The following is a 12,205-nucleotide window of genomic DNA, read 5'->3' as shown; positions in this document are numbered from 1 at the left end:
ACGAGAATTTATATTCTTCTATATATATATATATATATTTATATATTCTTTAAGTATGTATCGTTGATTTTTAAATTTTAAAGTAGAGGTATAAAAATTCAATTACTTTTCTTTAAAGAGTATTGTATAACAAAATATTATCACTACGATTATATATTCTTCATTTAATATATACTTAATAAACATACTATTAATAATTTTTTATACCTCATTCTTATTAGTATTTGAAACTTCTCTGCATCATTTTTTTTTTCTCCATCTTAACTAAAGTATAAAGAAATATTATCTTTCATTTATTGTTATTTTACCAATAATGAAATTTATTGGTTAAATTTTTTCTCAAATTTCTAAATCAACCATTCATCTAATAATTTCATTGATTCTGTTTAAATTATTTTTATTATAAAAAAAATAATTTTTTCAGGATGTATTGATATGCCTCAAATTTTATTACATACACTTACCCTAATGATGGATACTTTTTTGTTATAAAAGTATATTTCTATTATATGACAATAAGAAGGCCAATTAAGAACAAAAAAAAAATGTGATTTAAGAATAAACTTAATTAAACCGCCAATTGTGTTTTGTGATGGATGATTGCCATGGCATTGAAGGTAAATGAGACTCTATTGTAAACATTTCGTTTCGAGACTACTCCACTTTTGCATCTAATGTTTTGGCACATTTTTATTCTTTTTTATTTTAATTAATTTTTTTTTAATATAATTTTTTTTTTGTATTTCAAATAGAAATATTTAATTTTTTTTTATATATTAATCTAATAATTTTTTTATATTTTATTTATTAATATTTTTCTTTGTATTTATCTTAGTAATCATTTTGTATACTCTTATACTCTTATTCTTTGATAAAAGGATAAATGTTTAAATTCAACAAACTAATATTGAAGTTTCCGTGTTAAATTTTTTATATTAAATTACAATTCTCTATCTTTTTTTTTTGATATTTATCATTAATACTAGCACACTATAGAGTCAATTACTTTTCTATTTCAATTTATATAGATTAATAGATGAGGAAATAACTGACATATTTAGTTATACTATAAATAAAAAGATACCAACCGATAATAGTCAAAAAGTGGTATTATACATCAATTTTTCGAAAAATGAATCATTCTTTTGTAGCTTTAGTACAATTCAAAAAGTATGTCAATCATAAAATAGTAGAAATTTTTCTATAATTTTTTTTTTGGAATACCATACCTATATTTACTTAATTTTTAAGTTTTCTATTTTTAATTTTGACTATGATTCAAAATTTTCTCCATATATATTTATTCTTTGTTTGAAAATTTTTTATTTTGTCTAACAATATGCTACCAAACAATTTTTAATTTATTATTTATGAAAAATATATGTATTGTACACATGTACTTTTTTTAAAATTTTGTATTTGTGATGCATTTTAAAATTGTATTTGTTAACTTTTTAGATAGATTTGATTATATATGTTATTTGACCCAAGGATAATATATAGCATTTATTACAATTGGTATTTTTTTATAGTAGTATGTTTATCTTAAAATAACGATCATTTTTATTAATTTTATGGCTAATCCTCTTTTGAAAAGAAAAAACTAATATTTCTCTGATCCATTAATAATATTTTTAAACTTTCTCTTACTAATTCTGTTCAATCTGCTTTTTTATGACTTTCTACTTCTCCGTTTTTAATGTTACCAATACCATGTAACTTGTACTTTTAGTTAACTTAATTTATTATAAACAAAATTTATTACTTTTTTTTTCAGTTGAAAATAGCTACTTTGTTAATGGTATTTATTTTTAATATATCAACATTTTCAACTTTTGATATTACTGGTACTATTTTTTTTTTTCTGTGACAATGTGTTCTTTTCTTGTTTGCCTTCTAAAAATGATACTGAAATATATTCTTATCATGTGAAAGTGTATACAAATATTTTCTGCCATAACTTTTTTATATATGATTTCCCACTTTGTTTGATTAAAATTATAATTTTTTATATGGGGTATTTCTCATCATAATACAAACATTTTTTTTTTAATTTAAAATATAATTATTTATAACAAGTAAAATAATATGTCCCGAAACGATGTGAGAAGATAGATTAAATTTCTTTTTGTTTGAATATCTTATATAATATTATCAAAGTTCTTTTTTTACTGTATCTGACCCATTTTTTTTCATCAAAAATCTTTAGTAATCATCATTTGGTAAACTATTTAATGTTTCTTTTTTTGATAATTTTGATTATCATTTTAGCTGGATTCAAATGATTTGTCATTGGAATGTGGTTTTTGGATTCATTAGGATTAAAGGTCAGTAATTTTTGATAGTTAAATATATTGTTATTCTATATAGATTATATTTACTGATTTACACTAATCACTTTTTAGCATCTTAATTATAATTTAATAGGTTTTAAAATACAATACAATATATTTATTTCATCACTTCTTATCACTGGGAAACATTTTTATAGAAATTAATTATTTTTTCAATACTAATAACAATTGTTTTATGTGCCCCTTATCATTTTGTTCATCATAATTCATTTGAAATAATATTTTAAAATATAAATAATTCTTTATAATTACTTCTATTTATATAATTACAAACTTTTCTTTTAATATCACTCATTACAAAAAAAAATTTTTCTATAACATTTTACTAACAATGTTGTTATTAAATTTCTTTACATATTAATATTAATTTGATAAATATTTAAATTATAAAATTTCACATTCTTTATCTATTATTCTAATATATGTATATATATTCAAAAATTTTTGTAGATAAATTTATTACATATCAAGAATATACAAAATACTACTATTATTATTTAATTAGATATTTAAGAGTATATTTCAATAACAGAATAAAGTAAATGATAATTCTATATTATAAATAATTACCGTAGAAAGATATGTATTATTTTTCTATAATTGAGTCACTATAAAATTTGTATTTTGTCGAAAAAAGCATCAACCTAAATATATTATATTTTTTATTTATTTATTTATATATACAAAAATCGATTTTTGATATTAGTTTTATTAAATCTTTTTTTTTCTATTCTGATAACTATTTACCCTTCTTATAGACAATTATTATATTTATACATAATTTAAAGAATATAGGAGTTATGACTGAAGGCAAACAAAGTACTAACACTGTAAAAGTGTTAGATAATGGCTTTGATATATTTGCTGCATCATCAACCAAGGTAAAGGAACTAGAAAAGATGTTGGATATGGGTAAATTTTTACATCAAGTTGAAAAACTTCTTCAACAACCAATAAAGTTAGTTTTAATTTTATTTTCGAAATTTTTAATTTTCATTTTCTTTTTATTTCGAATAATTTTTCTAGAATCCCTGGTATATCTACCACTGGAAGTGGTCCAACTGCAAATAAAGTTAAACATTCAATCTTTTCTGTTAAAGTAAGTTTATATAATTAGAAATATTTATCTATAATTATTTAACATATTTAAATGATGAAGATTGCATGTTTATTGAAAAAAATTTACTATTTTTTTTCGTACATTTATTTTTATCACCATTTACTTTTCTATTGTATAATTTTATTATGTAATTATATTGAAAAATTGTAGGGTGTTTGGAAAAATGATGAAGAACATAAAGCAAATGTTTCTAAACTTTATAATACATCACAAGCTGGTGAACGTCAATGGTTAAAAAGGATACTGATAGAAGAATCAGATTCTGACTCTGATGGTGAATGTTGTTTTACAAAAGAAGATATTCGTCATCTTCTTAAAATCCATAAGAAACGCAGGCGTATGCAGAAGGCTTATCACAATGATATTTTAAATTCACAGTACACTTATTATGCTGCTGGTCTTCTATGTACTGAGGATCCATTTCCTGAACATCAAAAAACAATTGTCAAACAGTTTGGTTACCCTGAATTAGATGATGAATTGTAGTTTGCTCAGTTACATTTAAACACTTTAGATACATATAGGGAGGTTTCAGATTAGAAGTGACAAATACAGTATATTTAATATGTTGTTAATTAAATAATTTTTAATTATACTTTTTGGAACATCTCTTTATAATTTCATTTATTATGTTTTTTTTTTTAGGATTCTATCTTCTCCAATCAAAATAATTTTATTTGTGTTTGTACACTATTTTTAGTTTTGTATTTAATTGTATTATATTTTGTATATTGTTTTCTCTAATTTTTTGATCTCTTTTAAAAAGAATACTAATTTTATACTAGATTTTTTTTGGTAATTGTTATGGGTGTTACTTTCACTTTTATACTTTTTTATATTATTTTTATATTTCCTAAATAACAATTTTTTAGTGTACCATTTCTCAATGGAGCATTCAACATCTATAGTTAGCAATTTATTAGACGAACAATCCCCTGTTAATGTAGATGGATTAATTGTAAGTTAACATTTTAATTAATAGTAATTATTTTATTTTTATTTAGGATACTTTGTTAGCAATTGTTCATGACTGTAATTTTCCTGTCCTTCGTAGAAGTAAGCAGATTGATAACTTTCTAAATAAGTATGAACATGCTTCAAAAGAGCTTGCTCAAGCTCGTGTAAATCATAGTGATTTTGATCTTATTAAAGTGATTGGAAGAGGAGCATTTGGTGAAGTTCAACTTGTGAGGCATTCTAAAACAAGGAAAGTTTATGCATTGAAATGCTTAGATAAAAATGAGATGTTACGGAGAGCAGATAGTGCCTTTTTTTGGGAGGAACGACATATAATGGCTCATTGTAAAAGTGATTGGATTGTTAGATTACATTATGCATTTCAAGATGCAAAGCATTTATATATGGCTATGGAATTTATGCCTGGTGGTGATTTAGTTAGTTTGATGCAAAATTTTGAAATTAGTGAAAAATGGGCAAGATTTTATCTTGCTGAAGTTTGTTTAGCATTAAATGCTATTCATGAAATGGGATATATACACAGAGATGTGAAACCTGATAATATGTTAATATCTGCTACAGGGCATATCAAATTAGCAGACTTTGGAACATGTGTAAAGATGAGACCAGATGGAACGGTACGAAGTTCAACTGCTGTTGGAACACCTGACTACATTTCACCGGAAATTCTTAGTAGTAATGGTAATGAAACAGAGTATGGTAGAGAAGTTGATTTTTGGTCTGTAGGAGTTTTCTTCTATGAACTTCTTATTGGTGAGACACCGTTCTATGCTGATGCACTTGTTCAAACTTATGCAAGAATTTTAAATTATAAAACTGAATTGAAATTTCCTCCAGATGTATTTGTGACAGATAAAGCTAAAGATTTAATAAGAAAATTTTTAACAGATTCACAAAATAGACTGGGGAAAAATGGTATTGAAGAAATAAGAAGTCATTCATTTTTCCAAAATGATGAATGGACATTTGATACAATATGTTCTACAATAGCTCCACATGTTCCTGTATTAAAAAGTGACATTGATACAAGTAATTTTGATGACGTTGAAGAAAAAACGGGAAATCCTGCGGATAATTTCCAGTCGACAAAACTTTTTACTGGTAATCAACTTCCTTTTGTTGGATTTACTTATAGTAATGATTTGGGACCTATAAGAAAATTAAAGATCTCTGATAACATCGATGAAAATGTAAACAGTGCATCTGCAGATCAAAATATGATTTCTTATATAGATACATTAAAGGAAAATATATCGCAATTGGAAGGTGATAAACAATCATTAGAAAAACAGTTAACAGAAACTAAATTTGAAGTCAAAGAACAACAGAGAAAATTAGATTTAGAAAAAGAAGTTGTCACACAGAAAGAAGGAGAGCTTAGGCGTTTAGAAAAACAACTCCAAAATGTTACTTCAATGGATGATACAATACGTGATTTACAATCAAAGTTAAATAATGAAATGAAAAGAAACAACGAAATTACTGAAGAGGAAGGAAAATTGAGGAAACAAATCAGTGAACTCAAATCTGAAATACAAACCCATTCTGGAACGATTGAGAAGTTAAATGAAAAATTGTCTTCATCAAGAGACAAAGAATCATCAATTCAAGGAGAATTAATTGAGGTCAAAAAAGAGATAGCTGTTGAAAAGGAAAATTCTCGTCGTTATCAAAACAAAATTCATGATTTAGAAATGCAATTTATTCAAACTAAAAATGAATTGCAAGAAACTGTGACTCGTGAAGCTGCTTTAATTAAACAGTTGTCTGACTTAAAGAAAGACAAAGTGTTAAGTGTTAAAAATGACAATGATAATAATGATATTGAAAGATTAAAAGGTGATCTTGATGCAGCAAAAAGAAATATTGATATTTTGAAAAAAGATATTATTTATGAACAGGAGAGAAAACGTAAAGCTGAAAATGAATTATCTGATATTGCCAATGAATTGGCTAGAAGAACAGCTGATGAAGAATATAATAAACTTGAGTATGAGAAAGTAAAAATAGAAAAAGATCGTTTAGAAACTAATTTGTTACTTTTATCAAATGAAAAAAAGAGTCTTGAGTATAGAGTTAATGAATTAATGGAGCAATTAGAAATGGAACAACAATTTGTAACAGCATTTAAAAATGAAATACATACTGCAAGACATGATTTATCAGATAAACAACGTAAATTAGAAGTTTATTCTGGTCTTGAAGTTGAATTCAATAATATTAAAAGTCAATTAGAGGTTGAACAATTGAATCGTCGTATTGCTGAAGAACAATTAGCTCAATTAGAAAAAGAAAAAACAATGGTTAATCTTGAATTGAGACAAACAATGCAACGTTTTGATAAAGAAAGAGAGAGTAAAGAAAAGATTATGAATTTAATGTCACAAAAGGAGAATGATTATTCAATGGAAATACAAAAATTGAAGGATGAAATGAGTAAAATTCAACATTCAAATAATCATCGTAGACAAGGATCAACTGGTAGTGGATATGATAGTTATGGTAGATCAGATTCAAGATTATTAAATCTTAGTAGAACTGGTGAAGATTTAGAATCATTGTCAAAGGAACAACTTATTAATAAATTGAAAAAAGAAACACTTATGAAAGAAGCTACTATTAAAAAACTTGAAGAAATTTCTAAATCACATCCTAGTATTTTACCACCAACTGGTAAGAAGGATAAGAAAAATTATCCTAAAAACAATGCATTAGAAATGGAAAATATAAGACTTAAGGAAAGACTTGAATTTTTACAATGTGAACATTCTAAAGAAATTGAATTATTAAAATCTGACTTATCCAGTGAACAAGCACATGCTTATGAATTACAAATTGAATTAGATCAATGTAAAGGAGTATTAGAAGAGTTACATAGAACTCGTGAAATGGATGATCAATCTGTTGCAAGTCATGATTCTGGTGGTGGTATGCAAATTGAATATCCATTTTTCTCTATACATGACATCAATTATACTGCTTTTGTTTCTATAAGAGGAAGATTTATTGGAAAAAGAAGAGTTAATTGGGTTAAATTAAGAGCTCAATTAACTTCAGAACATTTACAATTTTTCCTTATTGACAAATCAAAAACATCAACAACTTCTGCTTTATCTTTAGATATTACAAATATTTGCCATCTTCGTAGATGTTGTACATCTGCTGATGTTAAAGATGATGAAGTTAAATATCTTCCAATGATATTCCAAATCTTTTTCTATGCTGTTGAAGATAAGAAAACAACAAAAAGTAAAGATTCTTCTTTATATAAAAATCATGAATTTGTTGAACTTGCCTTTAAAACTAATATACCATGTGATAAATGTGCAAGATCTTTACATGGTCTTCCTAAAGGAGATGTTGCTATTCAATGTAAAAGTATGTTTAATTTTTTATTTATATTTATTAATTTTTTCTTTTTCAGAGTGTATGGCTAAATATCATTCACATCATCGTACACAAAATGAAATACCACCTTGTAAGGTTTCATCAAATGCTGAACAATTATTAATATTAAGTGAATCTGCTAAAGCAGCTGATGAATTTACACAAATTTTAAATAAAATAATTCAATATTATAAAAATGAATCAAAAGAATCCAATTCATCACATGGTCGGCTTTCTGGTATCATTAGGTTTAATAATTCAAGAAATAATGGTATAAATGGTTCACGAAGTTTTTCTAGAGTGTCACATAATGAGACAACAACTTCTTTTGGTTCTACACACTCATTTCCTTCTCATCCAGATCATTATTGTAATTAAGGGGGAAATTTTCTATTCTTCTTTTTTTTTATAATTATAATATCATATCTTAAATATTTATTTTTTTTATTTATATATGTATATTTTACTAAAATAAATTCCAATAGTGCAAATAATGTATAAAACATTTTTTTGCACTATGGATATTTAGTATATTTATAGGTATTTACAAAAATCATCATTCTTCTCAAATGTTGAGAAAAAAAGTCTATTTTTTAATAGCTTTTGAGCTTCTTACATTCCGTATTTTCTTATCTCTTTTTTTTTCACTTATCTGTATTTTAAATGTATATAAAGTACAGAATATATATTTATTTATTGAGACGGCATTATTCCAATTATATACTACTTTTCCTCTTTTTTATTGATGCCAGATCAAAATTATATATATATATATTAAACTTTATTGTTTATCATTTATTTTAAAAATTGTATATTTAAAAAAAATAATACTTCTATATTATTACTTATAACATAACATTGTAACATATTATTATACATATTTATTTCTCATGCTTTTAATGTATGTACAAAATAGTTTTATTTATATAAAAAATTAAAATTGTTTCCAAAAAAAAAAAAAATTATATTTTTCTTGGGGATTGTATTTCATATCAATATTTTTGTTTATTTAATGTCATAATTTTTTTATTATTGTATATTAAATGTGTATAGATAATAATAATTAATTTTATTATAACAAATATTTGTGTTTATTTATTTTTTTTTTTTAAATTCTTTTTAAATTAATGGTATTTTATCCAAAAAAAATTACATTTATATTTATGATATAAATCTTTTTTTTTATATCAAAAAAAAAGATAATCAATAATATTTTATTACATAAAAATAACAATTGAAGGTATATTATTTAAAAAAATTTAATTTAAGAAATATAATTTAAAATAAGATAAATATGGCTGAATATTTATTATTTACTGCATCTCATGATAAAACACTTAGAAAATGGAGTTTTGAAACTGGTACTGAAATTGTACAAATTAAACCTAAAGATGCTCAAATCAATAGTATGGTTGTTAATGATGATGGTAAAATATTAGGTACTGGTGGATATTGTACATTAAAATTATATGATACAAATAATCTTGATATTATATGGTCTAATAATGAAGCACATACAAAAAATGTTCAAACTATAGGATTTTTTAAAAATGGTTATGAAATGTTTACAGGTGGTGAGGATGGTATTGCAAAAATATGGGATATTAGAGCTAATAAATATTCATGTGAAAAAGCTTATCAAATGCCATCACCATTAAATGGTTTATCATTACATCCAAATCAAAATGATTTAATTGTTGCTGATGCTCAGGGAATTATTTATATATGGGATCTTAGTCAAGATGTTGATTCTACTGTTCCAATACAAGAACTTGATATAACAGAATTTTTTAATCATGTTCATGTTGATATAACTGGTGATCAAGTATGTGCTGTTTCTAATAGAGGAAAAGTATATATTATTGGTAGAACTAACGAGGTAATTAAACGTAAAAAATCAATGGATGGACGTTTTCAGGATATTAATAGTATTCCTAATATTAATAATGTTAAACATGATAAATCAACATTATCATTACTTATGACAAGTGAAATTTCAACAATAGTTGAAGAAGTTCCAGTTAATCCAAATGAAGGTTATTGTGTTCAGGCTTCCTCTTATAAATTTGAACATTTCTTTAAAGCACATCGTGATTATGTACTAAAATGTCGATATTCTAAATGTGGAAGATTTTTAGGAACATCTGGTGCTGATGGAAAAGTTAATATATATAAATATCAAGAATTTAAAGATAAAAATTACCAACCATATCGTCAAATTCCTGTAAGTTTTTATTAAAATATTTATTATTTTTTTATTTATTTATTTTTTTTTTTGTAAAAAGCAAGGCCATTTTATTATTCATTTTATTTTTAATGCCATTGATTATTAATAATATTGAAAATCAATCATAGGTATTATTTACAAACTTTTGCATTACATTTAGTATAGTTTTTAATGTATTTATAATGAATGTTTCAACTTTATTTACAAATGCTATATTTATTAATATAAATAGAAATTTAATCATTGCTATCAACTTAGAAAAATATTGTATTTAGTTAGAGAACAAAAACATTTATGAGACTGATTTTGAATTTTGTCAGTTGTGAACAACAACGTTGTCAACTCTAGCCCTACAATAAAATATCTATCTTTGAATATAATACTAGCAAAAAGAATTAGTAAAGTAGAAAGAGGACAAACGACGACGACGACAACGACGACAATAACGACATCACCCATCCACACATACATTTTCAGTCACCAATAATAATACCATTTTCTTCTGTATAGTTTTCCAACAACACTACCTTCACTACAAATAAAATTTATTTATATATCTGCATATATATATATATATATATATATAATATTATCAATATATCCTCTTTCTATAGTAAATATGTATCTATAAAAGTATACTAAATCACTTCTTGATCACTTATTAAAATTAAAATTTTATTAAATATTTTAATATAAAATGGCTTTGCTTATTGTTATTAATAGTATATAAATATATGAGTTAAATAAAAACAAAAAATATTTTTTAGAATCCAAAGAAATACACTAACAATGAAAGTGTTCCTGATTTAAAATGGATATGGGGATTAGAATTTTCTAATGATGGAAAATATTTATTTACATCTGGTGGTGATCATACTTTCCGTGTATGGAATATTGAAGAAGAACAAAATATAATTAAATTTTCTGGGCATTCTGGAACTGTAACAGGACTAGCTATTTATGATTCTAATCCATCATTGATGTAAAAAAAAAAAACTATTTTTTTTTGTATATATTCATTACTAATAGATTGATAATAATTAGTGGCAATTTTTAATGTTACATTATTAGAAATAATTTTATATTATTAATATTTACATCTTAATTTTATATTAATTAACATTATCTATTTTAATATAATTATTTAACTATTAATAATACAAAAGTTATAATATTATTTAATGATTTGTATTTTTTTGAATAACTTTTATGTCGTTAAAATATTACTAAGATATAAAAAGGTTTATTTCCTTGTATCATTTTTTTTTTACGTATTACCATTACTATTATTAATATATAATTTTATCGCTATTTATCTTTTTTTTTTTAAATAATATTAAATTTTTTTTTATTATTGATATCATCCTATTTAGGAAAATAATATATATCAATGATATTTGGTTGTTAGAATTATTCTATATATGTGTGTACAACAAATATAAAAAGTATTATTCATTTTTGAAGATAAAAAAAGAGATTTTTTTGAATACACATTTTTTTTTCTTCTAACTATGTTTAGGAAACCTAAAACTGCTGATATTATTAGTTCATTACAAAGATTTGCCGATGCGCAAAGGGAACCATCCTCCAGAGCTAAACATTTTAAGATTGCTTTTGAAGGTTTACCAATATCTGTAAATTTATTTTATCAATTTTTTATATAAAAAAAATAAATTATTTTAGGAGAAAAGGCAAATAATTGAAGATTATCATTTTGAAGCAATCCACCTTGTAGATAGTCTTGTACTTCATCAAGAAATATCATCAGATATTCAGGCTGCTAATGATGCAGAATCAGCATTATGGACATTAGAACAAATATTATGTTATGGACCTGAAATTGTTGGTAAAGGATGGCAATGGAATGCAATATCAACAATTATTAAAAGATGTTTACTTCCACAAAATGGTAGTAGTTTAAAACGTGTTGCTGTAAGATTATTTATTATGTGGTATCAAATATTAGCTGTAAATAATAATGTAACACCTGAATTAGATAAAGTATTTCAATCATTATTACCATATTTTCCTTTAAAAAATGGTGAAAATACTGAACAAATTTTATTAAATTATTGTGAGAAACCTATTGATAATTCTAATAATCTTCCACCTAATATTGTATTATCAAGAAAATTATTA

The 12,205-nt window shown here is 23.7% G+C and overlaps 3 protein-coding genes across 3 annotated transcripts; all 3 read left to right on the top strand.

Annotated features, from left to right (window-relative positions):
• Positions 1-2,297: 2,297 nt before the first annotated feature.
• SRAE_1000283200 (Hypothetical protein) lies at positions 2,298-3,960 on the top strand (the record flags this gene model as incomplete). Its single annotated transcript, XM_024649955.1, has 4 exons — positions 2,298-2,327; positions 3,113-3,312; positions 3,381-3,453; positions 3,625-3,960. The coding sequence occupies 4 exons, from the start codon at positions 2,298-2,300 to the stop codon at positions 3,958-3,960; spliced, it is 639 nt and encodes a 212-aa protein (XP_024503780.1).
• Positions 3,961-4,360: 400 nt separating this feature from the next.
• SRAE_1000283100 (Rho-associated protein kinase) lies at positions 4,361-8,217 on the top strand (the record flags this gene model as incomplete). The annotated part of the gene is made up of 3 exons (XM_024649954.1): positions 4,361-4,432; positions 4,479-7,830; positions 7,877-8,217. 3 exons carry the CDS (start codon positions 4,361-4,363, stop codon positions 8,215-8,217), a joined length of 3,765 nt encoding a protein of 1,254 aa, XP_024503779.1.
• A 916-nt stretch (positions 8,218-9,133) lies between these two features.
• SRAE_1000283000 (Target of rapamycin complex subunit LST8) lies at positions 9,134-11,052 on the top strand (the record flags this gene model as incomplete). Its single annotated transcript, XM_024649953.1, has 3 exons — positions 9,134-9,718; positions 9,758-10,063; positions 10,834-11,052. The coding sequence occupies 3 exons, from the start codon at positions 9,134-9,136 to the stop codon at positions 11,050-11,052; spliced, it is 1,110 nt and encodes a 369-aa protein (XP_024503778.1).
• Between the last annotated feature and the right edge of the window lie 1,153 nt (positions 11,053-12,205).

Source organism: Strongyloides ratti, assembly GCF_001040885.1.
Source record: "Strongyloides ratti genome assembly S_ratti_ED321, chromosome : 1".
In the NCBI taxonomy this organism is placed as follows: domain Eukaryota; kingdom Metazoa; phylum Nematoda; class Chromadorea; order Rhabditida; family Strongyloididae; genus Strongyloides; species Strongyloides ratti.
This window is presented reverse-complemented; position numbering and strand designations above follow the sequence as displayed.